Source organism: Cinclus cinclus, chromosome 22, assembly GCF_963662255.1.
Source record: "Cinclus cinclus chromosome 22, bCinCin1.1, whole genome shotgun sequence".
Lineage (NCBI taxonomy): Eukaryota > Metazoa > Chordata > Aves > Passeriformes > Cinclidae > Cinclus > Cinclus cinclus.
In genome coordinates this window covers 10,887,188-10,911,002 of record NC_085067.1, presented here as the reverse complement: position 1 = coordinate 10,911,002, position 23,815 = coordinate 10,887,188, and the positions used below count along the sequence as shown (strand labels likewise).

The window sequence follows — 23,815 nt, the reverse complement described above, 5'->3', positions numbered from 1 at the left end:
GGGAAATACTCCTGTGCTGGGTAACTGTAGGGCAGATGGTTTGGAGTGTGATTTATGCCATTCCCAGGTGGTGACAGAGTCTAGTGGGTGAAGGATAGATTAAGCTGCTCTGTCCTGTTCCACAGGAAGAGATGCAGAGGGTAGTGGTGCCCAAAGGTGTTGATCTCAGGGTCCAGGGTGAGGATGCTCCACAGGGTCAGATGTACTGAAGCATATGACTGACTAAAAAAAAATCCTCCTTCCGTTGTTGGACGGTCAATCTTATGTTCCATTAGACAAATGAATTTCCTAGCTGAATGCAAATTGAGAGCACATTGCCCTAGTAGGACCATAGAATGGACTAGTAGGACTTCATAGAATTATGAAGTATTTTCAGACATGGTATTTAGGAAGTATTTCTGCCAGAAAAATAAGCATCATGGAGACTGATATGCCAAGAGGAGCCACAGCAGTATCTTTCTCTAGTTGCTTGGCTCATCTGAGCTTGTGCCCAAGAAGAAAGATTAGATCTGGAATCTTCTGATAAGGATCACAGAGTGGTCCTTTGCAGTTGTTTCCAAATAAAGTTGTTTCTCCTGTTTCCTGTATTCCCTCTTCTAATGAGCAGTCCTCTAATAGAAGACAGGGAATTAGTCATATTTTTTGTAAACAACCTCTGAAGCTTGAGTTGAATTCACATCTCATCAGATGAAGAAGCTCCATGGTTTCCTGAAATAGAGTTGGAAAGAAAAGAAGGAAAGCACAGAATTTCAGGCTGTCTTAAAACTCACTTAAGTGTACAACCCAACATGCAAACAGGATTGTACTCTGGAATTGTAGAAAGAATATCTGATTTACAGAACTCTGTAAAAGTATTCCCCTTTTAGATTGAACTAACTGCTGATGGCCATCGCTGTCGTCAAGGATTCCTGAGCAGGAAGGTTTCAAGCTGATCAGTATGGTTTTCAGATTCTACACTTGAGCTTTCAAGTTTGGGCAAACTCAGAGGAGGCCTTATACACCTGCAGAGACAGAGTCTGCACAGGCACACAGCTCCAGTTGTGGGATCAGCCAGGACATCCCCTTTTTAATCTGGGGATTTCTGATTAATGAAAGAAAATGTGATTAAACTGCCATGCTGTCAGTGCATAGTGTGTTAGTCTTTCCTAGTGCATCTGACACAACATTCGGATCACTTAAACTAACTGCAGAGTAGTGAATGGAATCCCTGGGGTAGACAACTGAATTCAAATGCCAACATTTTAATAAACTTAATGAGAAAAATACTTAACCAGTTTTATGTTTATTTTTATTCTGTTTTTCTTACTCTGGAATTTGCTGCATTTGAGGACCTTGAAAAGAAGCCAACCTGAGTCAGAATTCTTCTGCCAGCATTCGTAGAATTTCAGGAATGGAATTTTCATCTTTCTCCATTGGGGTCAGGATATAGGTTACCTCTTACCCCTATCTACTGATCCTTGGGAACTATTTAGAAGAAGAAATTGCATTGTCACAGAGATACCCTAGGTGATCTAAGTGCATTTTTCTATCTTTCAGGTTTCTCTGTGACAGTCAAAAAGATTTGGATGAGCTGCTAGATTGCCTGCACCCCCAAGGAGTAAGGGAGAGCCAGCTCAAGGAGCGCTTGGAGAAAAAGTGAGCCTGATCTTTGTTTTCCTGTGTGTGCCTTCTCCAAGTCAGAATAGGTCCTTGGCGCAGCAATCCTTGCCATTCCTGGGGCAGCTTCCCATGCTGGGCTTTGATTGTTCTGGTGCTGAAGAGGGGAGGACATTCAGGTTGAGTAATTACTGGTTTTGTTGGGCAGATTCTTGATAAATAACACTCTGAACAGTGAAGAAGTTTTGTCAGTCTTTAAATTGCTCCTTGAAACCAGGAACAAAGGCAGTGCTGGTTGCTCTGAGCCAGAACTGCCACGTGCTTTCATGTGTCTTTCAAATAACATTATGCACTGGTGGAGCTCATAGGTCTCAAATGGAGACCATTGTCCCAGAGCCTGCCCAGCTCCCGGGACAGTGCTCTGCCTGTACTCAAAGGTTGAGTTTGATTTTCCAGGTATCAGGACATCACACATTCCATCCATTTGGCTCGGAAACAGAACTTGGGCCTCAAATCTTGTGATGGCAACCAGGAGCTGCTGAACTACCTCCGGAGTGATCTGATTGAAGTTGCAACGCGGCTGCAGAAGGGAGGCCTGGGATATGTTGATGTGACACCAGAATATGAAGCAAAAGTGAGTGAACAGGCAAAGTACTGAACAAGACAAGTGTGAGATGATAATTTTTGTGGAAGATCTTCAGTCTTCTGTTCTCCTCAGACAAGAGGAACAGGAAATCATTTTTCTCACTTGTCCTTTCAACAGTTATTTCAAGATTACACAGCTGATGGTTTGAGGTGTAGGTAGGGTCATAATATTGGAGCTGAGCGTCTTGTTCAGTTGTCCTGTTCCCATATTTTCATGACAGACTTCTTTATGGAGCAGAACTCCATAGCTGATTTTTATCTTCTGTATCAAAGCCAGCATGTCTTGTTGAGATAGCAGCAATATTGTTGATTCCATAACCAGGTGTGGCAGGTCACCACACTGCCTTAGGTGCCACAGGTGTCCATTTGCAGACTCGCTTCAAGCAGCAGAGAGAGTAATATCCAGCTGTTACGGGGTCATACGCTCTTCCCAACAGGTGTACTCACTGGAAAGCCTGAAGGATTTTGGAGAGTGTGTGATTGCGCTCCAGGCTGGTGTTGTTAAGAAGTTTCTGCAAGGTTTCATGGCCCCTAAGCAGAAGAGAAGGAAACACCAAGGAGAGGATTACATTGCCAAGGCTGAGGAGATAGATGAAGACAAGAAAATGGCAGAAGAAGCCAAGGTATTGTTCACCTCAGGGCTCTGTTTCAGTCTTGCAGTAGAACTCTTTGAGCAGTAGCAGTACATTTCATGGGGTACTAAGTCTTGAGCAACTTCCTCTCATTTCAGATTTGTAGTTTAGTGTGTTTGGTGTTGGTGGGGTCAGGTGCTTTTTGTTTATTTTGAGGAGTAAACATAGGGGAAAGTAAATATAATAGTGAGGAGTTAGTTTTTCTCCGTGAATAGGAAATGGTCAAGTTCCCTTCAAACAGTTCTACTTAAATAAAAGTACCTTATGAAGCATTTTCACAGAACTTAATAGGAGTTGTGTCTGTTAGAGAGAATTGATGGTGCCTTGGTCCACAAAGAGAAGGAGAGACACGTTGAGGTTCTGCTGATTTCAAGGGAGTGAGATTCAGATAAATACCACATTAGGCAAAGGGAGATGAAAGTTGTTGGATGTGTGGAGGCACTTGAGGAGATGCCTGGGCAAACAAGCTGCCTGTGCCTCCAGGAGAAAAGTGGTATTGTGGGTCTAAATACATATCCCTCCTAATAAAAGGGATGGAGAGAAGATACAGAGGATTGGGAAGAGTACTGCAGGCACTTGTGCTGCACCAGTGTTACACCCTAACAGGGGTACTTGTATCCGGGGGTAGTTTCTATGCAGTAAGTTGAACAGGACATTAATGCCCCATGACAAGACTTTCCCCACTGCCCTCAGCTCTGCCCTAACTGATCACTGACTTCAGCAGAGGCAACAGTATCGGCATTGGATTAGCAGAAGTACTTGAAAGTCCCAACTTAAATAAAGAAAATTTCTTCATGTGTGTTTACCTGAACGGAACAGGCAAGAAAGGTGGAGAGAGACTAATTTACAAGAGCATGTAGTGATAGGACAAGGGGGAATGACTTCACACTGATAGAGTGGGGTTAGAGTTGATATTGGGAAGAAATTCTTCCCTGTAAGAGTGGTGAGGCCGTGGTACAGGTTGCCTAGAGAAGCTGTGGCTGCCCCATCCCTGGAATTGTTCCAGGCCTGGTTGGATGGGGCTTGGAGCAGCCTAATCTAGTGGTAGGTGTCCTTGCCTATGGTGAGGGGTTGGAACAAGATGATCTTTAAAGTCCCTTCCAAAGCAAACCCCTATGGAAATCCATGACTGATGCTGGGGATACTTTTTTTGGTGTGGATCTGTGGGGGTTTTTTAAGGCTCCTATGTCAGTATATGTGCTGAACACTTGTTTGAAAATCAGGTCTTTGCTAAGCTGTGCCATTGCTGTGTTAGCAGGATAATTTGGATAGGCACTAGAAATTTTCACATTCCTCAGTTGTCCTGAAGTATTTAAACTTTTGCTAATTTTGACTCTTCCATCCTAAGTGCAAGGGTAATGGAAGGATGCTGTATCCTGAAAGCTCTCAGCAGAATGGAGTGCTGTAAAAATTGGTGAGGTCTGAGGCAGAAAGGGCTTGGGTCAGCACATTTCCTGTTTCTACAGCAGCACTGTATTGAGCCTTACTCCAGTCTGCCTTTAGAGCTGTAATCATGAGGGCTGTACCTGTAGGGCCCACTCAGGGTAGCATCAGATTTACTGCAACACAGTCCCAGTATGTGATTGTGCAGGTCTCCCTCCCGCAAGCACTGGCTTTAGTGTCATGCCAATCTCTGGAGTGTTTTTTATGCAGTGCAGTGCTTACTACTTCATTTGCATTTTCTAGACCTTCGTGGTGGTACAGCAATGTTCAACTTTTTTGGGGCTGTTTGTTGGTTTGTTTGGTTTGGCAATTTTTTTTTACCTTGAAAGAGCAGCTGTAAAAGTTCTCGGGTACAGTTCTCTGATGCTGACTGCCAGCCAGAGTGTTCTGAAGAGAAATCTCCTGCATAGGCTAAGAATTATGAAGCCTTTTGAGCCAGAACTTCCCTGAGAGTACATAGCAGGTAAAACAGAGCATAGCTGCACTGGAAAAACACACTCCATGTAGTTCCAGACTATAGAGGAAGAATTGCAGCCCTGTGGTATGGCTATGTCTCATTTTCCCTTTGAGAAACAAGTTGGGGCTTAACAGACACCCATTTGCTGACATAATTGTCTGTACTAAGGATTCCTGCTGGCTCAGCTGCGTTGCTGGAACTCACACTGCTGAGTGGCGAAGGATTGCAGCGAGACCTGGCTTGTGAGTGCTCCTGAAAATCAGGCTGGTGCCTCTGTTGACGAAAACATTCCCATTTCCATTGGAAGTAGTATGCTGGACTGTCCCAGAACAGAACAGGGAATATGTGACCTCTTTGCAGCGTGACATTGCATCACAGAAGCATAAGCAGAGTAAAGAACGTGGATAGGTTATCATCCCTGTGACCTGTGTTCAGTAGTCTGTGCAAGGGAACAGTCAGTCTGCACCTGCAAACAATCCTTCAAAGAGTGGCTTCACAACCAAGCAATTCCAGGTTCAGCTGTTCCGAGGAATTTCAGCTTAGGGTGCCAGGTGAGAGCCTTTGTATCTGGAGGCTTGTCTACCTTTAGCAAAGAAAGTGTTTTCTATCACTCTGGGGTTGACATGTGACTGAGGACTTCTCCTTTTATTCTGAGGGTTGATTTTTATTTGTTTTCCCTGCTAGGTTGTTCCTATCCCATCAGGAGGGGATTTAAGTAACTTCTTCCAGTCTCCCATTTTGCCTTGTTGGCAGCTGGAACTCCCTTGGTACTGGTGCTGCTCAAATGCCAGTCTCCTGATGCTTCGGAAGCAAGGCTAGAAATCTGTTAAATTGCACAAATCTAGGGAGAAATATCTCAGCAAAACTTGCCAACAGCTTTTGTAGATTTATCTTGGCCCAGCAGTTACCCAGTATGTTAACAGCAAAACCCATGGAACAGTTCACTGGAAAATCAATTTAAAAGTGTGTGAAGCACCTCAACAATGTTCTGCAAAGAAAGAACGCAGGGCTGTGTAACCTCCACAGTGGGCTGGGCAGCTTTCTGTTTGTCTCTGGTGGTTCTCCAGGATCCACACCAGCAACAGCAGTATGGATATCAACATTTCAGAACAGCTTGTGTGTTTTTCCAGGCATCTAATATATGCTGTACTTCCTCAAATTCAGTCAGAGGAGAATGTGCAACTCTGCAAAACTCCTGGGTTTTGTTTGGCTCCCAAATTGCTGTCAGCTGCAGAGTTTAGATTTTCGCATCTGACACTTCACTCTTTGTTTTTTCATTCTCCTGGGGTAGAAGAACATTAACTTGAGGCCTGTTACGTTCCTGTTATGTCTGGGCCATCGCCTCGTTGTTGTAGAGCACAGGATTACCATTGGAGAGGGGACATGCCTCTGGATAACTTCTGTCGTGCTGCATTTCCGATTTATCAAAATGGGATTTCCAGACCTCCTGAGCTGGATGTATGGTTTTCCATTGGCCTTGCTCTGTGCAGCCCCTGGCAGCTGCCCTGGTGCAAAGCTTAGCTTTTTGATGCTGTCACCCTCATTCCCAACTTCTGGGATTTCAGGTGAACTGAGGCCATCCTGTCTCAGGGAAGCAGCTGATTTCATACTTAGGGGTCCAAATGCCTCTGCAGTGTGATTGTAGCTGGTGGCACAGGGCTCCGTCTGCCACCTGAGCAACTCGGGGACCACAGGGTGTTGCTGAGGTCCAGGTGCCTATGTGATACCCACTGGAGGGCAGCACAGGCTGCTTCAATCCTCCTTCCACTGTGATTGCCAGCTGTTCACAACTTTCACCCCACATTTTACAGTGCTAGGTTTCTGCCTTTTATTTTCTTAGCCTGCTGATTATTTGGGTCAGACCTTCAGAGCAAGAATTCAGTGGAGTTTCATGTAGGTTGATTCAGCCTGACTGTGAAATGCAAAACGGTCCACTGTTACGAACAAACTGTCTGATCCAGGGAGATTGGATATGGATAAATCGCAACCAGAACTGCTGAGGTGAAGGAAATACCACAGAAGAAAAGAAATGTCAGAGTTGAGCTTTGGTTATGAATGGTCCCAGCTAAGGAATATAAAAGCATCTTTAGACTGAAGGAAGCAGAGTCTGTGCATCGTTGTAAGCTGTTAGATCTGTCTGCAGGTTGCTTCAGCCATGGAGAAATGGAAGACAGCAATCCGTGAGGCCCAGACCTTCTCCCGTATGCATGTACTGCTGGGGATGCTGGATGCCTGTATCAAGTGGGATATGTCAGCAGAGAATGCCAGATGCAAAGTGTGTCGCAAGAAAGGTACGCATTCCTGCCCACGGAATTCCTGCTTGTGCAGCAGTTGGATGCTATCACCTCTCTGCTCTGCTTAGGCAGTGTGTTCTTGCAGTCTATCACTCTGACCATGGTTGTATTTTAAGTTCTGAATGTCAGGATTTACAGTCATCAGCATTGATCTCTCAGAAACATTTGACCCTGACTCCATTAAACCATTCTTATGTAACCTGTACACAGTATTGCAGAGCTGCTATCGCCTGGATATTTAGGGTACTTGGAAAAAAGTAATCTACAAATCCTTCTGGGAACACTTATGCAACTGTCCATTCCCTAGTTTCATGTTTGGAATGGTCTTTGTTTCTCTGAGTCTTGTCAGTTAATCCTGTCTTTGAGAGAAGGAGCAATCAAGGAGAAGTTGGGAAGGTTGTTATGGGGAAAGTAAGGTGGGTTGTTGCTGCTCTGAGGCCAGAGTGGTAGCAGAACTGCTCAATGAGCTTGGGAGGTCACCAAACAGGTGACAAGGGGATACTTTCTGTGTGCATTGTAGAATGAAGGGCTTTAGAGTCTTCTAGATGGAGGGCAGAGTAGAAGGGGTGTCAGCAGAGATGGGATGCTGATATTTGTTCTGCCATAACCTCTCCTGTTGGATAGGAGCCTGGAGGAGAGAGCCTGGTGGTACATTCTGCCTCACCACTTTATTATTTGCTGAAGCAGTAGTGGGAAATGAGGGCAGGCAGACCTCAGGGGATTGCTGGGCAACTTTTGTTTACCACAAGGCTTTGCCATCCATCCCTTCAGAGAAATAAGGGCTGAGCTGGTGCAAAATCTGCCTTCACAGCAGAGCCTGAGTGGTATTCCAAACCAGTGCCAAAACCTATCGTACCTGCTGTTGAGAGGAGTTTCTAGGCAAAAGTAAGGAGGGGCTCACCTGAGACTAACACAGAAGTTTCACAGAAATTAGGAACGGATATGTTAGAGAAACAGAATCTGCCAAGCCCTCTGCACTTTTTCCACTTCAGTAAAAGGATTGGCTCAGGATTGTTTCCCTGTTTCCCTTCATCAGTGGAAAGCACAGAGAGCAAGTAGTCCTGCTGCATACTGATTCTCAGTGTACCCTTCTAACCCTGAGTAGAAAGAAGGTGTCATGTAGGTTAACCAGACTGAACACAGAACAAGAATAGCTCTATTTATAGCTTACAGCTCTGGGACTCTGTTTGCAGCAGACTTCTCTTTCCCCATGTTTATCTGGGTGTGGAATGTCTTTGGAAGACTTCTGTCTTTGCCTCCAGTGAAATCTTTGCAGGGTGAGGGACTTACCATTGGTTTTGTTTTTAAATGCTGCTGTTCATAAATGTAGTGGTGGGACAGAAAGAAGGATCCCCAAGGAAGACCATCAGAGAAAAGGGTCCCTGCCCTTTGAAGGGACTCTGCATCTTTCTCTTGGTTACTCCTACCCTCCAGCACTGCAGAAGCTTCTCTCTCTTGCCTTGAGTGAAGCCATGGCCTTGTTACAAATGAGCTACACTTTCCTAGGTGAGGATGACAAGCTGATCCTGTGTGATGAGTGTAACAAGGCCTTCCACCTGTTCTGCCTGCGGCCGGCCCTTTATGAGATCCCAGATGGGGAATGGCAGTGCCCAGCGTGCCAGCCTTCGACAGCCCGTCGCAGCTCACGAGGCAGGTGAGTGACCTTCTTGCCCACAGTGTTATCACAGCACAGTCCCGGGCCTCTTTTCACAAGACTCAAACCAGCCTGGAGCAAAGCCCCTTTAAAAGGTTTAAAATCACCCAGTTAAAGCAGCACTGGAACAGAAGAACAGCAGTTTCAGGATGTAAGTTTAGCACACCTGTGTTGTACTGATGCATTGCAAGTTCATGAGTTCTAATTAATAACTTTGGCTTGGAAATTAAAACGTGCAAAACACCCAGCAAAATTAGGTGCACTAAGGATTGTTGTTTCCTTTGAACAGCTGGTTGAGTTGTTTCTTCATGTAGTTGGTGGCTGCAATTCTGTGAGTCTGTGGGCTGGGTTACTGGAGTGTTCTTGTAAGTTAGAGCCGACATTATTCCAGGCTGTAGCTCAATCCCTACTCTGCTACAAGAAGTCAGGCTATAAAATGCCATTCTAATGGTTTCTGTACCTTATAACCTAAGCAAGACTGGAGCACCTTATAATGTGACAAAGGGAATATGATTTGGGGAAGTGTGGTAAATATGAGTAGCTGCCTTCTGACAGCAGGGGCCTGGATTGATTTTTTTTTTTTTTTTTTTTTTTTGAGTTGCAAGCTGGAGCTTAAGCATTTTACAATGAGTGTCCTTTGCTGGTGGTGACTGCACTGCACCTCCCTGTTTGTCAGTGAGGTGAGGCTGTTGAGTGGCATCTGATGCAGAAGCAGCTAGCAGATCCTCCCTGACAGAGCAGCAGCACAGTAGAGGTGTGCCAGCCAGTACTGTGCAGGTGGTGTATGGCCTTAAAAGTATTACTTACTCCCTGGACACCATTTAAGAGTTCCTCAGGCTTGTACAGAAGTGACAGGACATAAAGGCAGCTGTTGTAGCCTGAGTTCATAGTTGCGTTGTGTCAGAGCCACCTACAAGCTGCTCAGCTCCTGGCCCAGATCCATCAGGTGGGCAACACCTATCCTGTTACCTGCTTTCTGCTCTTGTCTTTCTGGCTGAGATAGGAAAAGAATGTCAGCTTGGCAGGTCTTTTACCCTCTGTGCTTTGGAAGTTTTATTCTTTTTATTGCTCAAGATCCTCTGTATCCAGGGGATTTAGACCCCCACAGCAGTTTTGCCTGTGTCCTCTTTTGCCTGTGCACGCTGGTCTGAATGAGACCCTACCTGCAGTGCTCCCTCTAGCTCAGGAATCCCCAGCACAGAAGGACATCTCTGTGTTGGAGCAAGTCAAGAGGAGGCCACCTAGTTGATGTGAGGGATGGAACATCTCTACAATGAGGGAAGGCTGAGAGAGTTGGGATTGTTCAGCCTGGAAAAGAGAGGGGTTTGGGGTGACCTAATTGCAGCCTTCTAGTACCTGAAGGGAGCCTGCAAAAAAGATGGAGAGACTGTTTACAAGGGGGAATGGCTTCCTTGACATTCTTTCTTGGCAGAAGGCAGGGTTAAAGTGGATATTGATTGGGAAGAGATTCTTCCCTGTGAGGGTGATGAAGCCCTGGCACAGATTGCCCAAAAGAAGCTGTGACTGCCCCACCTCTGGAAGTGATGAAACTTGGAACAACCTGGTCTAGTGAGGGGGTGTCCCTGCCCTTGGCTGGGGAACCGAAGCAAGGTGGGCTTTAAGGGACCTTCTAACCCAAACTGTTCTGTGGTTCTGTGAATGACTGAACAGACACAAGTGAGCAGCCAGAATGTGCTGGGCAGGGAGTCTTCATGGCTTCTGACTTCAGCACATGAGGAGCCTGACAATCTGTTCACCAATTTCTTTCCTTTAGTACGGGGAAAATATTCCAGCAGGAAAAAGTGTCCCTGTTGAAACTCTTTAGGCTGGGCCTATGGACCTGGATTAATAGCAAATTGCCCTCTCAGGGAGGAGTAATTACACAGCAGTCACAGTCTTAAAATCCCCTGCACCATGGTCATGGTGCCAAGAATACCAAAAAAATACCCAAATTCAGCTCTTGGGAATTTCCAGCCCAGATGTTTAGCTGGGGAAGTGCCCTTTGAGCTGTAGCTATAACTTGATATTCTGGAATACAGCAAACTGCTTTGGGCTGAGCCTGGTGTTTGTTGTACAGCCCAAACAGTACCAGGGCCCTCGGGGCCACTGATGCCCAGGCTCTTGTACCACAAACATGTGTATCTGCCTTGTTCTAGGAACTATGCAGAGGATTCTGCTGAAGATGAAGGTGAAGAAGGTGAAGAAGCTTCTGATGAGCCAGATGCTGAGGAGGAAGAGGAGGAGGAAGAAGACTATGAAGTTGCTGGACTAAAATGTAAGGCTTTGACTGTATAGTGAAGTAACAGAAAATAGTAACCCTCCTTCAGTATCTGAAATACTGATACTCTTTGGGATTTGTGCTTTTCCTCATGCAGAGCATCTCCAAGCCTGGGAGATGTCATAGGGGAAGGCTATGGCTGTGCTGTGGTTACCTGGGGAGCTGGAGTATAAGCCCTTGGCGATTTTTTTATGGGGTCAGCACTAGCAAAGATTGAAACTGCTCACTGCCCAGTCACTCGCTGGGGACATTGATGACGCTGTTCAGAGGGCTGAGAGGGGTCAGTAGAGACTGCAGTGGGGTGGGGGGGTCAGCAGAGCCTGCAGAGCAGTGGCAGCAGCAACAGTTCCTGGGATTGTCAATCTCTGCACCTACAGGATTTGTTGTACACTGGAAGCTGTTTAAATGCTCTCACCACAGCCCCAATCTCTTTTCTTTTTCTCACCAGTTCATAACCCCTTGAGTGCAGGACTTCTAGGGATTTGGCCAGGAGGCACTTTGAAAGAGGACTAGCACTTCCTCTCTTTATTCCAATGGGAAGGCACAGTGTTCTAGGTGTAGTGTAGCCTGAACCACCAGCACCCTTTGATTGCATATAGAGACCATTTGGGATGCATAACTGGAGCATTCCTGGGCAGCTGGGAGAAGTAAAAGACTGTTTTTCTAGACTCCTCAATGTCTGCTTCTTCACCTAAACATATTTATGTTTAGTATGTATATCCACTTTGGTTTTAGGGGAGTTTGATTCAGTCCCAGTTGGGCAACTTGCTGCACTGAAAAGCTCTGTCTGGCAATGGCACAATGCCAGCATTTGCTTTCTGTCAAACTGTTCTTGACTGACATAAAATTAACTGCAGATTGTCTTAAACAGGGCAGATGGAATCCAGAGACTGGGACTCAGAGGATTATCCCATGTTCTTTTGAGGGTTTCCATCCAGGCCTGAGCCTTCCCTTACTTTATTCTGGTTTCAGGGAGGCTCACTGATAGCAAGCTATGTACACTGCTTGTTGCCCTGAGGCATATCCATGTCCACACTTGGAGTGTGTTCGGCCTGTGTTGCATGGCCAAGGCAGGAGCTGAGCCAAGCTTCCCAAACAATAGCAAAAGAGGGTTACAGTCACTAAAAATAAAGTGCTAAATGCAACTCCTGGCTTTAGAGAGCATTAACATGGAAAGGTCACTGTGGAAAACTTTTGTTTTAATAGAGAAGTCACATTGATCCTCATGGCGTTTATCCTGAGGGATCTAACCTAGAATGTTGGATTGTGTGACATTTAGCACGTGCTGCACGCTTGACACACAAGTGGAGTGACAGCAGGCGGACGTCCTGCGGACTAGCTGCACGCCCAGCATGGGGGACCCAGCGTGATGATTTATGGGACAGGGCTGGATCAGAGGCTGCAGCTGAGGTATCCAGTGTGCTGGATACAGCTTGCTCAAGGACTTGGGATCAGGTGAAGGGGTTTGACTTGGGAAGGCAAACACATTCTCCTTGTACAGAGGGTCATGGGAGAAACTTAAGACAAGGGAGTGCGTCAGCATGCTTGCATTGCCACCAATGTGGAGCTGAGAGGCAGACTCACGCGGACAATTGCCTTTCTGTAGGATGTAATGTGGCAGCCCCAGTCTTGGGGAATAAAATTGCATTGTTTCCCCCTTGTAGCACGTGGAGCAGTTCCCCAGCTGCAGTAATTTGACACTCCCCCTGCACAAAGTTCCCTTCTCAGGGGGCTTACCAGCTAGCTTATCCCACTGTGTGGGCCACTTGGAAAAGCACCCATCCCCAAAACTGTGAGTTGCAAAGGGGCAGCAGGAAACTGAGGAAAGTCCGGGTTTCTGCTCCCAGTGCTTTCAGAGGGTGTGTTGCAGTGCTGTTTGAGATAGCTGTCTGTCCTTGCATTGCTTCCCTGTCTCTCCCTCAAGCCTTGATATGTTGGGGTCTCTTGGTGCTGTAGGCAGAGGGGTTTGCTGTGACCTGCAATGGATGATCCAGGAGCTCCCAGGTCTCCCTTGGAGCTTGAGGATCTGCTGTGTGTGAGTACCCTTTTAGCAGCAGTCTGTTGCTAGCCATGGCCTCTTTGGGCAAGAGGTGATGACTCACAGATCTCCTCTGGAGAAGGTGTGAGAGTGCAGCTGAGATGGGGCCAGGTGGTCCCTGGGCTCACCAGCCTGACTGAGGCTCAGCCTGGTGTGGGAGGCAAAGGGCTGGTGGTGTCTGCTCCCAGATGCATGCACCCAGGCGTTTAAGCCCATGGCTTATCTCTTTCAGTGAGGCCCAGGAAGGCAGCTCGGGGCAAGCAGAGCTCCATGTACTCCTCGAGGCAGGGAAGGCACCAGAGGAAGAAGCAGACGCTGCACCCTGCACGGGGACCCCGGCAGCGCACGGCACCTGTCAACGGTGCAGACATTGATGAGCTGGTAAGAGCGAAATTGCTCCCTGGAGATTGCTTAAATCATGGGTTATAAACCAAACAGGTGGCATGCTTCTTCCCATCCCTTTGCAGAGAAATGCCTTGAACCCTAGTGAAAGCCTGCACTGGGCTGGGTTAACAAAGGAGACATATCCTTAAGGCCTTGCTGCAGACAGAGCACAGATATGCCAGGCATCCCTCCCCAGCCGCTTTCACACATTGTCCCCTTGAGCAGAAGGCAGTCTGCAGCTTGTTAAAGGGTTTTAAATAGTATCCATATGTCTCTGCAGAGAGGTGGGGAACCTAAGGGGGTCCTGGATGGCTAGGGAATTCCATCAATGCTGGACTCTTGTTCCCCAGCCTTGGCCGTTTTCTGACAGTTGTTGTCCGTATGGTCACTCCTCAACTTCCAGGACATAATTTAGCTGGTTTAGGTTTCACTTGATATTTAAAGAATAAAACCATAGGCTCCTGCACAGAGCAGTCTGTGCATGCTGGATGGGGGGGAGCTGCTGTGACTGTCTCTGGAGAGAAACATGCCATGGGGGATACGTGAGTATATAGCAGCCCCACAGCCACGTCACAACATCCTGCAGATTGGCCATCTGTCCCATGACCAGCACTAGTGGTGCTGGTGTGTCCTGTCACTCTCCTTGCTCATAGTCTGTCGGCTCACTGCTGCTCGTGCTAGGTCTGGGGGACTGTCTTGTGATCTGTGTTGCACACTGGAGGTCAAGCAAGCCCAGGATAGGCACCCACAGCGAGCACAGAGGGATATTCCAGTGGGGGAAATCTTATTGGAGCAGCATGCTGGCTCAGAGAAGAGGACTCTGCCAGAATTTATCATTTGTCCTGGGAAGATATCAGAGCTGGGTCAGAATAGTGAGTACCCTCTGCTGTGGAGCCTTCCTGTCATTCAGTGTTTCCTTAGCAGTGATGTCCCATGAGCTATGGTCTGGGAGCTATGGGGATTGTCCCCATGCTGGGTGTGACCTATGCTGGGTCCTTGGGCATGTGACTGACCTTGTACTGAGCCTGCATTGGGACGGCAGCACTCGGGGCACCAGCTGCTCCCTGGGATTTGAAATGGCATGGTCAGCTCTTCCAGGGCAGAATGGCAGCACAAGTGCTTCTCTGTCTGCCTCTAATGCTGCCCACCACAAGCTCAAGAGAAGGCAGGGAGAGGGAATTCACATTCTCCATCTGCTGGCATTTATTTTTTGGCTGCTTGTTCTGGCCATATTGTCTTTGAACTTATTTTGAAAAAGCCACCTGCCACCAAAGGAGAGCTGGGCAGTTTGAGCTGTTCCTACCAAGCTCCTGAATGGCACTGTTGTCCTGAACCCAAATGGTTGCTACATGTCATAATCACTGAATGGCCTGGCTTGGAAGGGGTCCTAAATGCATTTCATTCTAACCCTTCTGACATGGGCAGGGACAATTTCCACTAGATGAGGTTGCTCCAAGCCCTGTCCAGCCTGTCATTGAACACTTCCTAGGACGGGACAGCCACAACTCCTCTGGGGAGTCAATGCCAGCCCCTCACTATGTTCAGAGGGAAGAAATGTCCTGGCTGTGCTAAGAACTAGCTCCTTTGGCCTCAGGGCTGTTTGCTGAGCCCCAAAGCCTGTAGCCGTTCCCTCCTTTAATCAATACCCTTTGTGTGGGCAGGTCCTTCAGACAAAGAGAACAGCGCGTCGCCAGAACCTCGAGCTCCAGAAGTGTGAGGAGATCCTCAGCAAGCTGATCAAGTACCGCTTCAGCTGGCCCTTCAGGTGAGGGCAAGTGGTGTCCTCCTCTGTGAGCAGGACTGGCCCCAGGCAGTGTGGGGGTGCGGGCTGGCTGTGGTGCAGTCCTGCCAGATCCACCTGGGAGATTTAGGGATCCAAAAGCAAGTCATATCTGGGAAGATGTTGCTGCAGAAGAAGCCACAATGCTCTCAGTCTTCTGGACTGATGACATGGTGCCCTTCTGAGGTGGCAGGCAAGGGGCTGATGCAGAAGGTAGATGTTCTCTGCTACCCCCAGGACTTTGGGAGCACTGAGATGCTGTGACTGAGGGAAGGTGTGGACCTTCGCCATGCCTGAACCAGCTCCCTGGGCTCCTGTACTTCCCATTCCCATACCATAGGGCTGAATTATCTCTAATATGGTCACGGTATTGCTTGGGCTTGTTGCAGCGCTGTGGGGCTGCAGGTCAGGGGTGCCACAGGGGCGAAGGGGTGGGGAGACTCCACTTCTCTGCAGTGGTGCTAGGGTTGGCATTCCCTTCTATCCCTGTGACCCTTCCTTTGACAGGGAGCCAGTGACCACAGAGGAAGCTGAGGACTACTTTGAAGTCATCAGCAACCCCATGGATTTCCAGACTATGCAGAGCAAGTGCTCTTGTGGCAATTACCGCTCCGTGCAGGAGTTCCTCTCTGACATGAAGCAGGTGTTCTCCAATGCTGAGCGCTACAACCAGAACGGGAGTCACGTACTGTCCTGCCTGGAGAAGACAGAGCAGTGTTTGATTGACATGGTGCACAAACACTTGCCAGGCCACACGTATGCACGCAGGAAACGCAAGAAGCTCTCTACCAGATGCCAGGGACTGGAGGAGCAGGAAGGGGACAGTGAGTCAGAGCCCCTTGATCATTCCCGGGGGCGGAAAAGGAAGAAATGAGGGATGGGGAGAGCAAGAACTGGAGCAGACCTTCTGGTGCTGCCAGGCAATCAGATGGGCTGTTTGGAGGGATTTGAGAAGCAGCAAGCACTTCTTTATTAAGGCAGCCTTCCCTTGGGCCCATCCTAGTTTTAATTTTTCTGCAATTTCCTCAAGTATTTGGTCATCCATTGAGTGGCAATGACTTAATGCTTCCTCCAAAATCCACGAAGCTCTTGTGAGTCTGTCCTGCCAGAAGGGGAAGGTGGGAGGGCCTGGCCAAGCTTGGCTGGGCAGAGGAACACCAACCTGCTCCAGCTGAGGCAGTTGGTTTACTGGAATGAATTGCTTCCTTGCCTCTGCAAGCAGCTGGAGTGTGGTGGGACTGCTGCCAGTTATGAGCACACCAGCCTCAAGCTGGTGCTGGGGGAGATCATGTTGCTCTACAGAAGGACTGGGTGCCACCAGGCCAGTGGGCTACTCGGGCTTGTATGTATGTATTTATATGGTGTTAATTCTGAGCCCCAGTTCTGGGCTGCATGGGGCAAGCAACCACTTAGGTGTACTGCAGTCCAGCTTTCACCAGCATCCCAACACCACTGCTCTGAGGTGCTCCTGCTTTCCCCTCTCCTTGGGGAGAAATCCCTGGAGGTCTCAGTCCAAGGAGAGCTCTGAGCTCAGCTACCCACCTGTACACACCAAGAGGAGGCTCCCTGCTCACCTGGACCTGCATGCAGTCATGCAGCCCTTTGAATACCCCAAGTGCCAGCAGCAAACTGGAGAGTGTGGGTGTCTGCACAGCCCAAGGAGAGCTCCAAGGCCATGGGAGCAACAGAAACGTGCTGTGTAATTTTTTAAATTAATTTTTTAGTTGAAAGTGGCTTGTTTCTAGCTGTGATCTTGTACAAAAAACACCTGTAAGATACCCTTGTCTTGCTTTGGCACATGTACAGTTTATACAAAATCGTGTTTGCTTTATATTTTGCCCCTCTTTAAAACTCATTCTCCTACCAGTAGCAGGAGTTATATCATGGGACTTCGAGGTGGGGAGAGGGGGAATCCCAGTCCCTGTCAGCCACACACTCATGACATTTTGTAGTAACACCCTTGTTTCTGTGCCATATCCCAGCACCAGCTCCTGCTGCCCCAGATGCTGACTTTTCCCTAAGAAAAGGGTTTGTTTTCTCATTCTCTCTTCCTTTCCATCATGATAGGTTTGGATCATACAATCAGGGCTTGAACTTTTTATCCCAGAACTGTTTGATTTGGAATAAATGGGCCATGGAGCTATTCAGTGCTGGTTTTGTCACAGAAAAGCAGAAGCAGCTGTTGTAGCTCCTGGGATTTGAGAAGAAAAGACTCATCAATTACAAATTGCAGCCTAGTTTTGTGAACATTTTAGGTTTTGTTGTTTGGTTGGTTTTTTTTTTTTAATAGGTACTTGTTTTCAGTTCTGGACTGTCAGTGACTGCAGATGAGGCAAGTTCCAGCCCCTTCCCTCTCCTTAGCCTCACTCCCTGCCCCACAGAATAGCACTGACATTTGTGTATCACACATCCCTTCAGAAGCTGTTTTGTCTTGTTTCCTAGAGAACATTTCCTGCAGGTCCTACATGGCGGAACCTTTGGAACTGCACGTTTTCTAAAAATCAGTGTCATCTGGGGGGTGGAGATTTCTGCGAAGGGCTGTACTTGTAATAAATTGGAAACTTAAGAATAAACATTATGTACTTGTGTTTGTAAGTGTGGCTTGTGTGAGTTCTTTGTGGGTCCCTGTGTTAGTGTGGGATTGTTTGAGATGCCTCTCCTCTGCCTTCCCAGACCCACCACTGGAGTAGTGGAGTAAAGGCGTGTTGAGTTGGGATCCGATCACCCTGGACTGTGCTGGTGTGTTGTCACCCTCCCCAGGGCCAAGGACCAGAGCTCTGCTCTGCCTGCACCTGGAGTAGGGAGTAGTCCTTGTTCCTTGTCCCCTGCAGGGTGCCAGTGTGACACTTGTCCTCCTGTTCCATTCAGAGTGGCACTGGGTACCCCTGGTGGGACTACAGGAAGGTGATGGGGAGCTGGGATCTGTCTGCTCTTTTGCCCCAGTGTGGTTTGGCTGCCCCTCAAAGCCTGTTCCTTTATGTTGGGGTGTGTTTTACAACCCGAGCCCTGCTTGCAGTAAGGATTATTGTTGCTGTGTCCCAGGCCCCCATCCTGATCTCCAGCAGCCCAGCAGGGACAGGTGGAGCTCCAAGGGCAGCACAGCTGGAGCAGTGATGCACCAATGCTCATGATAGCCCACAGCTGTGACAGAAAGGGTTTGGTCAAACTTGGCTTTTGCTGGGAATATGAGGGTTCCTGGGTCTCTTCATTCTACTCTTCTGGGAGTGTTCCAGCCTGGCCCCATACCGCTGGGCAGGGAAATCTGGATGGGTTTAAGGGCTTGAAGAATTGGCAATGGGCCAAGGTGTTTTCCCTGGAGAAGCCTTATCCCCCCTACACAGGAGGTGGCTTGGCTTGCTGGCCATGCAACAGGACCTGGGTGAGTCTGAGTGACTCCAGCTGGGACATTTCCAGGCCTCGGCACAGAGATCTCACAGCAGCATCTGCTCCAAGACCTTTTTGGAGACTTGCTTTTTATAGCAGTGCCTCCATGGCATCAGTGTCCTGTGCAGTGCTATAAATAACTGTCCTCACACCTGGCAGGGCAATATGGGGGCTTGGTGGGCAGCCGGTCCACCAGTCATCAGCCCTGCTGCACCTGCTGCCTGCAACAAACCCCAGGGGTATGATTGTTGGGGTTCCAGCCTGGCCTTGGGAAAATGAGACCCAGCTTTGGGCCCCCAGGTTTCCTCGTGGCTTAATTCTCAATCACTAATTAATATTCTGGATAATGGAGTTTTTAGCAACTTCCCAGAGCACAGTGGCTTTTCTTTTGCTACTCAAACCAGGAGGGAGGGTCCATCATGTGAAGGTGGGTAAACTCCATGGCTCAGCAAGTGCTAGGACTTGCAGGACTCTACTTCTCCATGCTGAGCTGGACCAGGACCTCAGAGTGTCCTGGCCCCATCTTCATGCAGCTGGCAGCCCCAATTCACCCTCTGCAGCCATCCCAAGCCAGGTATTCCCCTGTGGGGCCTGGGCAGTGCTGAACCCCACTTATCTCTTGCTGGGGCTTTATTGGAGGCAGGTGTTTGGTGCCCTTAGGGCTGCTCTGAGGAGGATGGAGATGGGATGTAGGGATGAACATGGTGGGGAGAGCTACAGAGGGAGCCCCACAGCACAAGGTTGAAAGAAACTGACTAGGAGCAAGCAGTGTCCCTGGGCCAGTCCTTCTATGTGACAGCTCTGCTTTGCAACAGGCTCTGTGAAGCCCTGGCCATGCTCTCAGGACTAGCAGCCTCCACTGGAGCCAGCTGGGCTGCCAGGGCTGATAGTGAGCAGTGGTGGGCGCCGGTGGCCCCTCTGGGGCCCGATAGCAGGGGCCCTTTGAGACAGGTTATCTGGATGAGCACTCCAGAGGCAGCCGTTCCTTGGCAAGCACTGGGTGCTCAAGGGCAGCCCGTCCCCAGGGTTGCCGCCAGCCGGGCACCAGTACTGGGCTGTGTGCCTGGTGCACAAGGTGAACCGAGCTGGCTCTGGGCTTAATACCCGGGGCAGAACACAGGGAGAACGCGTGGCCCTGTGCCCCCTTTCCAGGCAGCCCCCGCCCAGAGCCATGCTCAGCTCCCCAGCTGGACTTTGGAACCTGTCCTGCAGCCAATATTGACTCTCCTGCCCCAGGTCACTGCCCTTTTCTCTGTCCAAAACAAACTTTCCTGTGCCAGCCAAAGGAGCTCCGGAGGCTGCAGCCCCCCAGTGTTGGGGCTAGGTAGGGTCCCTGCCCTACCACCATCATCATCACCAGCCTAGGGAAGGGGCTGGATGCCCACCAGCACAGACACGGGTACAGAGATTTGGTGAGAGACCCTCGGTGTTCCGCCAGCGACACCACATGGGCACTGGGGGCTCCTTTACACCTCGTCCACAACAGCTTCTAAGGGAAGAAAAGGCTCCTCTCAGCCCAGTGATCCGACTTCTGCCTTCCCGGCATCCGGAGGGTGGCAGGGAGCAGACCAAAGGTGCTTCACCACATCAGTCCCAGCATCCCGGCAGCACAAAGCCCTGGCACAGCTTGATGAAGGGGCTCCGACCCCAGCCCCTGTCCCCACTCCAGCTGTGGGAAGGAGTCTTGCCCCTGTTCTCTAGCGGTAGTTTGATAGTCTGGACTCTAAGGGCTTCATCAAATGGGGGCCGAGGACTGTTGAGGTGAGCAGTGGGTGCCAAGGTGAGTGCTGGAGAGAGGGTCTGTCGCTGTATTGTTGTTCCCTGGACAAGGGTCGATCCTCCCTGGGGTCCAGCACTGCCCAGCCTGCAGGCTGGCTAACTAGATGATGGACAAGTTTAAGCATCACTAGAGCTGTCTTGCCCCTATAAGTCCTGCCTGCCACAGCCCCTGTGCTGCCTATGCCGCTGCCACAGCCCCCTGCTCACTTCTCTTCCCTAGCACCGGGAAGCCCTGGCACATCCCTGGGGACAGCCGGGCAAAACAGTCCCACCAAACCCCTGCAGAGATGAGATGGCCCCTGACAGCACCTCAGGATGTCTCGGGGAAGCGTGGGCAGTTCCCCTCCTCCGAGCTCCTGCAGTCACCCTTCTGCCCGCCCTGTGCCCACCAGCCCCGGCTCCCCCAGCCAGCCCCACCAGCAACCATCTGAGGCTTAGATTTCCCCCCGGACAATGGGGAAGGCGAGCTGGGATTGTAACCAGAGCGGGGGATAAACAAAGCTGCCCAGAAGTTTCCATTACCCGCACCTCGGGCTTCTGCGGGGGACATCAAAGCTGAGCCCTCTTTGCCTCAAGGTCCCGTGCCCCACAGCCCATCTCCCTGGCCTGCCCCCTCAAAGCTCCTCAGCCCGGCAACGAGGCTCCGGCAGCCGATGGCACCGACACGAATTACCTTCAGGACATGGAGTGGAAAGGATGATTTGTAAGTGTCACAGCACAGAAAAACCCTCCTCCTCTTCCTCCTCCTTGCTGGGAGGCAGAACCAGCCCCAGGGAAGCTATGCAGGGGAACTGGATGGTGGCAACTGCTGGTACCATGCTCCTGCCAGACAGAGGCACCCCAGCATGGCCTGGCATGGCCAGGACCGACATGAAAGCCCCCAGACTGGGGTAGGGTCCCATGGGGTAGCTCTTGACCCCCTGGAATCCCTGCAAATAGCACCAGGCTCGGATCAAATAACACATCCAGGGTTTATTGTTTTTTCCATTCCTGCAGCTAATGATCAAAAAAATTAAAATAAATTACAGAATTAAATAAACACAAATTGATTATTCCTCTCCCTGCCCCATCCCCACCATTCCCCAAAGAAAGGGTTAGAAGAGTCACTGGATTTGGCAACAGCAACAACAAAACAACCTCTAGGAAAAAGCAGCTACTTGTCAGTGAGGGGTGCTGGGGGGTCCTGCAGCCTCGCCCCACTAAACATGGGAGTGTCCCTCCTGCCACCACACAACCCTTGCCCTTGCCCCTTACCCACGAGGTCACTTCTTCCAGTGTGGAGGGCAGCCCCTGTCCCTATACGTGAGTTGGGTTGTCCAGGTACGGGTCCGTCTTGGTCATGTGCAGCATGACTGTGGGAGCTTTGTAGTGGCAGTGTCCCCCACCACAGCTGACCCCGCTGCAGGGCTTGCCCCGCGTCCTCATGCCCAGCCGCCTGTTGCACAGGCTCTGCCAGGTCTGCAGCGTTTTAGAGCTCCACACCCACACCCCGCTGGTGATGCCCACCACCAGTGACATGAAAATCTTCAGCATGAAGACAGCCACAGTGGGCACCGAGGCCTCAAGGGAGCAGTTAGCAGCACGGCGGCCAGGCAGGTGCAGGCAGCCGTGCTCCAATGCCCGCAGCATCCAGTAATCCATGTTCAACCGCTCATAGAAATAGCAGACAATGACACAGGTGGCTGGGACAGTGTAGAGGATGGAGAAGACCCCAATCTTCACCATCAGCTTCTCCAGCTTCTCCGTGTTGGTGCCACCCGTCTTCATGATCTTCCGGATGTGGAAGAGGGCAACAAAGCCAGTAAGGATGAAGGAGGTGCCAATGACCAGGTAGCAGGAGAGGGGGATGAGGACAAAGCCGGTCAGGGCGCTGATGTCCATGCTCCCCACATAGCACAGCCCTGTGAGCTCATCCCCTGCCACCTTCCGCATGGTGAGGATGACAATAGTCTTCATGGCTGGGATGCCCCAGGCAGCCATGTGGAAGTAGCTGCTGTGAGCCTCAATGGCCTCATGGCCCCACTTCTTCCCAGCAGCCAGGAACCAGGTGAGGGTGAGGACAACCCACCAGAGAGAGCTAGCCATGCCGAAATAGTAGAGGATGAGGAAGACAATGGTGCAACCTGTGCTCTCCAGCCCCTCCTGTATGATGTAGAGCTCACCATTCTCCCGGTCACAGGCAATGTTCTCAGCCCCAGCCACGGAGCGGATGATGAAGGCCACAGAGTAGACGTTGTAGCACATAGAGAGGAAAATGATGGGCCTCTCAGGGTACTGGAACCGATGGGGGTCGAGCAGAAAAGTGAGGACGGTAAAGGCAGTGGAGACGAAGCAGAGGGTAGACCAGACAGCCATCCAGATGAAGGCGAAGTCCTTGTCCTCCTGGGACCAGTATACGTCCACGCCGGGGGAGCACTTTGGCGCACATGAGAGGCTCTTCTCCACATACTGAAACTTCTCAGGGTTGTTGCAAGCCCCCAGGCCATTGGGTCCCCGTCCCTCAGTAGCAGTGCCAGGTGGCCAGGGCCGGGGGGCCACCGGCAGCATCCCCTGTCCCTTGTGTGGCTCAGCAGCTGAGGCATTTTCAGGGGCCTCCATGCAGAGGGCATTTGGGTCATTCTTGGTGGGCAACCTGCCACAATCAAGTGACTCAGGCCAGCCGAAATTGAACTGTTCCATGATGGGGACGCACTTGTGGCGGGCCTGCTCACACATGGGGCGGCAGGCAGGGATGCTGGCGCTCACCTGATCGGTACACATGGGTGCATAGAGGGAGCAGAGGAAGAAGCGCAGGTGAACGTGGCAGCCGTACTCCACCAGCGGGGCGAACTCGTGCAGCTTCAGGGCGGCCTCACGCTGGCTCTCGTGCCCCAGCAGGTTGGGCATGCGGGTCAGGTTGTACCCGATACCCCGGCACATCGGGATGTCCACGGGCTGGCACCGCGCCGCGCGGCCCCGCGAGCCCTCCAGTCCCGCCAGCTCCAACGCGCGACCGCCCACCCCAAAATGCCACAGCACCCACAGGGCCACCCGCAGCCGTGCCGCCGCCATCTCCCGCCGCCCGCACCGGCCCCGCAGCTGCTACAGCTCCGCCATCGCCCGGCCACGCTAACCCCGGCGCCACGGGGCCGATCGCTGCGGTGCTGGAGGCGCCGTGCCGGGGCAGCCCCCGGCCCCGGCCCGCGCCATGCGGCGGCGGCCCCGCCGAGCGCCCCGCGCCGCCCCGCGCCCGCCGACAGCGGCAGCGCCCGCCGAGCGCTCCCGCCTCCCTCCCTCGCCCCGCCCCGCCCCGCCGGGCGTGTCCGGGAGGGGGCCGGACGGGGAGGGGAGGGGGAGGGACCCACGCGGGGAACCGGCTCCGAGACCCTCGCGCCGCGCTGGAGCTCCCCGGCACTGGGGACACGCGGGGGGGGTAACGCATAGACAGACATCTGTCTATGTCTACACATAG

At 50.7% G+C, this 23,815-nt stretch overlaps 2 protein-coding genes across 3 annotated transcripts in view; one reads left to right on the top strand and one right to left on the bottom strand.

The window, feature by feature from the left end:
- BAZ1B (bromodomain adjacent to zinc finger domain 1B) overlaps window positions 1–17,790 on the top strand; it is a 43,830-nt gene extending 26,040 nt beyond the window's left edge. Inside the window, exons 11-19 of one of the 2 annotated variants that reach the window (XM_062507237.1) lie at window positions 1,537–1,635; window positions 2,053–2,230; window positions 2,679–2,864; window positions 6,917–7,064; window positions 8,574–8,721; window positions 10,878–10,996; window positions 13,270–13,418; window positions 15,083–15,186; window positions 15,709–17,790. In XM_062507237.1, the coding sequence (XP_062363221.1) occupies window positions 1,537–1,635; window positions 2,053–2,230; window positions 2,679–2,864; window positions 6,917–7,064; window positions 8,574–8,721; window positions 10,878–10,996; window positions 13,270–13,418; window positions 15,083–15,186; window positions 15,709–16,075 (1,498 nt within the window). In that variant the 3' untranslated portion in view covers window positions 16,076–17,790. The remainder of the gene's footprint in view (window positions 1–1,536; window positions 1,636–2,052; window positions 2,231–2,678; window positions 2,865–6,916; window positions 7,065–8,573; window positions 8,722–10,877; window positions 10,997–13,269; window positions 13,419–15,082; window positions 15,187–15,708) is intronic. The other variant, XM_062507238.1, reaches the window with a different exon arrangement.
- Window positions 17,791–21,660: 3,870 nt separating this feature from the next.
- FZD9 (frizzled class receptor 9) lies at window positions 21,661–23,415 on the bottom strand. Its single transcript, XM_062506910.1, has one exon. It carries the CDS (start codon window positions 23,413–23,415, stop codon window positions 21,661–21,663), a length of 1,755 nt encoding a protein of 584 aa, XP_062362894.1.
- Window positions 23,416–23,815: the final 400 nt, after the last annotated feature.